The sequence below is a fragment of the Palaemon carinicauda genome, chromosome 17, assembly GCF_036898095.1.
Source record: "Palaemon carinicauda isolate YSFRI2023 chromosome 17, ASM3689809v2, whole genome shotgun sequence".
NCBI lineage: Eukaryota > Metazoa > Arthropoda > Malacostraca > Decapoda > Palaemonidae > Palaemon > Palaemon carinicauda.
Genome location: NC_090741.1, coordinates 30,304,183 through 30,307,776, shown reverse-complemented (window position 1 = coordinate 30,307,776; position 3,594 = coordinate 30,304,183). Strand labels below are relative to the sequence as shown.

At 38.1% G+C, this 3,594-nt stretch overlaps 1 protein-coding gene across 1 annotated transcript in view; it reads left to right on the top strand.

Annotated features, from left to right (window-relative positions):
- Nucleotides 1-1,010: 1,010 nt before the first annotated feature.
- LOC137655957 (uncharacterized) overlaps nt 1,011-3,594 on the top strand; it is a 34,815-nt gene continuing 32,231 nt past the window's right edge. Inside the window, exons 1-2 of the mRNA XM_068390158.1 lie at nt 1,011-1,123; nt 2,218-2,349. Coding sequence (XP_068246259.1) covers nt 1,011-1,123; nt 2,218-2,349 — 245 coding nt within the window. The remainder of the gene's footprint in view (nt 1,124-2,217; nt 2,350-3,594) is intronic.

The following is a 3,594-nucleotide window of genomic DNA, read 5'->3' as shown; positions in this document are numbered from 1 at the left end:
TGTGACCTTTAACTCCTAACCTGTGAAGTGAATGGTCTTTCTAGATACTATATGTAGTGTACAATATGTATGTGTAAGTAGGTTTAAACATGTATCAGTCATATCCGTCTTTATAGTAAATGATTGGTCATTGGCATGTTCAAAATAATTTAGTCTTTACTTTTCTCGTAACCTTCAGGAAAACATTGGTAAAGCAATAATTGTAATCACATCTGTATTAGTATATGTGAATGGGGTAGTGGTATTAACGTCAATCAGTGAGTATATTTATATACACACACATACACACACACACACACACACACACATATATATATATATATATATATATATATATATATATATATATATATATATATATATATATATATATGTATATATATATATATATATATATATATATATATATATATATATATATATATATATATATATATATATATGTGTGTGTGTGTGTGTATATATATATATATATATATTATATATATATATATATATATATATATATATATATATATATATAAGTGTGTGTGTGTGTGTGTATATATGTCCTAATCCTTGTATGCAAAGTGTATTTTATATAATCATATTAATGAACTTTATAAGAGTACTATGATTTTCATAAATTGGAGGGCGAGATCACTGAACTCTGTTATATGTGACGTGTCTCTAGTCTCACAAGGTGATGTGTTTAACAGTATATTTCCATCACAGTGGAGAATTACACAAAACCAAAAAATTCCACATATTGATAGAACAACATTGCATCTTACTTGCCTAGGGTTAGTCAGTTCCATTCGAGCAATCTTTAGACAAGGTACTCACCTGAGAGTATCGGCTATGTATAAAGGTATTCACAAACCTTTTTGTAATAAGATAAAAAAAAAGACATGTTCTGATGTCTCATTATCCGTTGACATGGGATATATAGGTGTCAGGAGTACAAATACGTCTCTTTGTGTATGCTGTTAGCAAAGTTGTTCTTTAAGCCAGTAAAATGAAAGTTCGAAATGCCTAGATATGTGAGAACTAACATAGCAGATGCTGCTGCTGCAGGAAATGAAAACGAAGGTGCAGTTGGTTATAGTGATGTCAATGAAGAATATAGACGAGAACAACGAACGTAGGACTTAGAAAATAAATTAGATAACCTAGTCGAGTTAATGAACAGATTCTTAGTTGAAAGGGAAGGGGAGCGCTGTGAAAACAGTATATCTGACGCTCACAAGTGAAAGTACACATGCACAGCCAAGTGAAGATACGCTAAATGTCGTAGTTGGAAACCTGCTAGAACTCAAGGCAAGTGTTAGGCCTTTTGATGATTAGCAGCCAAATGAAGGGTTTCAATCGATCAAAGTGTTTTTGAGAGACTTTGAACTAGCCATATATGGGTGGTCAAAAAGAGAAAAAGCAATTCAGGTAATTAGATTGCTGAAAGATGCTCCAACACTTGAGGTAATGTGTTGGCCACGAGACAGTTTAAGAAGTTATTCTGAAATAAAACAATGTTCAATTGAGAAATACGCCTTATATGATGCGAGACAAGGGGACATAAAAGAAAATTACAAACCCAATATTTGGGAAGGTGAATCCGTTCTTAGTTTTGCAAAGCACATTTTTCGGGATTGTGATTTGTTTGCTACACGCAGTGTCAATCTCCTAGAAGGTGATAAAAAAGCAGTTGCCTGTAAACATATTCCCAGATTAGTAAACCCGTATTTATGTGGTTATTTCTTCGATGATAATGACTCGTTAGTATATGTAGTGATGGCGATACAAAACCTTCTAGACAGATTGCTAGAAGAAAAAATTACTGAGGATAGCTACCCAAATTCCGAGAAGGTGGGAGCTATGAGAGGCACTCGCCAACCCCAAAAGCAGGAGAGGGGAGAACACAGTCAGAAAGTGAGAAGAGTCGTCAGATGTTGGAAGTGTGGGGGAGAAGGGCACCGATGAGTGGGGAGGTCCACCCAAGGATCCCGCCGCTGTTACACTTTTCTGGCCTACAGTCATCTATCTCGAGAGTGCCCAGCAAAACACACTGAGGGCGGGCGGGCTATGGCACACGCACACCACACCCCACCCAACATCCGAGGAAAAGGAAACAGAGGAAGAGGGAGACGAGGGAGATCAATGCTCACCCACCCCCCAACCCCCGCAGGATATCAGAAGCAGCAGCTGAGTCAGCGGTGAGAGTGACTATGATGAACTCTGTAGAGCAGGCACTTGGACCTCCATTGGTACCCTAGACCTCATCCCCACAGCACTAGGAACTGGAGCAGGGGGCAGCGGCATTGAAAGCGAGGTTGTTGGCACTTGCCCCATATATCCTGACGGGCGGCTAGGAATGTTAGCAGTCAGGATTGACCTAACAGATAAGTCCACTCGAGTGGTATTCGACACAGGAGCCAGCATTTCGCTTATTAAAAAAAAAAAAATTCCTTAAAGTCTCTACAGACAACGGCATCCATAATCCTCGACATGCCAGAAGAAAATAAACTATACGCAAGGTATACAATGATCGTTAACTTTAAGGTGGGATCTGTGAAGTTTACAGATGATTTTTTTTGTCTTGCCCGCCTTAGGAATTCCAGGAATGAAGGCTATATTAGGGTTAGATTTTGTAATGGGTAATCATATATACATTTTTGGGGAAAAAGACAAAATAACAGTAAAAGCAAGGGGGTGCATTCTGCCGATAGAAAATCATGAGTAAGTGCTTGTGCAGGGAAAGGAGGGACAATTAAGTAAGGTAAAATCTGTACGTGAACAGAAGAAGTATGCCCCCCCCCCCCCCCCACCACAAAGACACTTTCGAGCATATCAGTGACCCCGTGTCAGCCTCTCCCAGAAGGAGCCAAGGTAGTTGTTATACCCCGTGACGATTGGGGACTCATAGTCTTAGAGGGCTTGTCAAAAATAAAAGAGAACAGAGCTGATGTGACAATAGTTTATTTATCAAATAAAATAGTTGTGTTAGGAAGTGATTCTGTGTGTGAATTAGTTATTTGAAATTGCTAATATTGGGATCTTGGGAACCACAACCGCAGGCCCACACAAACAAGTGCACTCAGAACATGATTATGCAAGCTTGAAAACTATGTTCGCCAGACTATCAACTTGTAGTTAGTAACACTGTAAATAATTATTCCGATGTAATTGCAATTGGAAACCAGCCACCCGGGAAGATTGATCGATTTCTCTTTAGCATGGAAACTGGGCAGGTGCAGCCTATCAGGTCAAAGCATTATAAGGTACTCATTAATTTCCATGGAGATATAAAAAGGGAAATTAGTAAATTAAGGGAAGAAGGGATAATCGAGGAGAGCGAATCCCTCTGGGCTTCTCCAATTGTAGCTTTTAGGAAAAAGGATGGCTCGGTGATTGTGTGTTGATTATAGGAAATTGAATGCAATAACTAAGGATAATGCATTTCCATTGCCCTCGACCGAAGAATTACTTGTGAAGGTACATGATAGTAAATATTTTACAAATATTGATTTAAAATCTAGATACTGTCATATACCCATTCAGGAAGAGAGAATATATATAACAGCATTTATAGCTAACGATCAACTTTTCAGTTTAATTTTC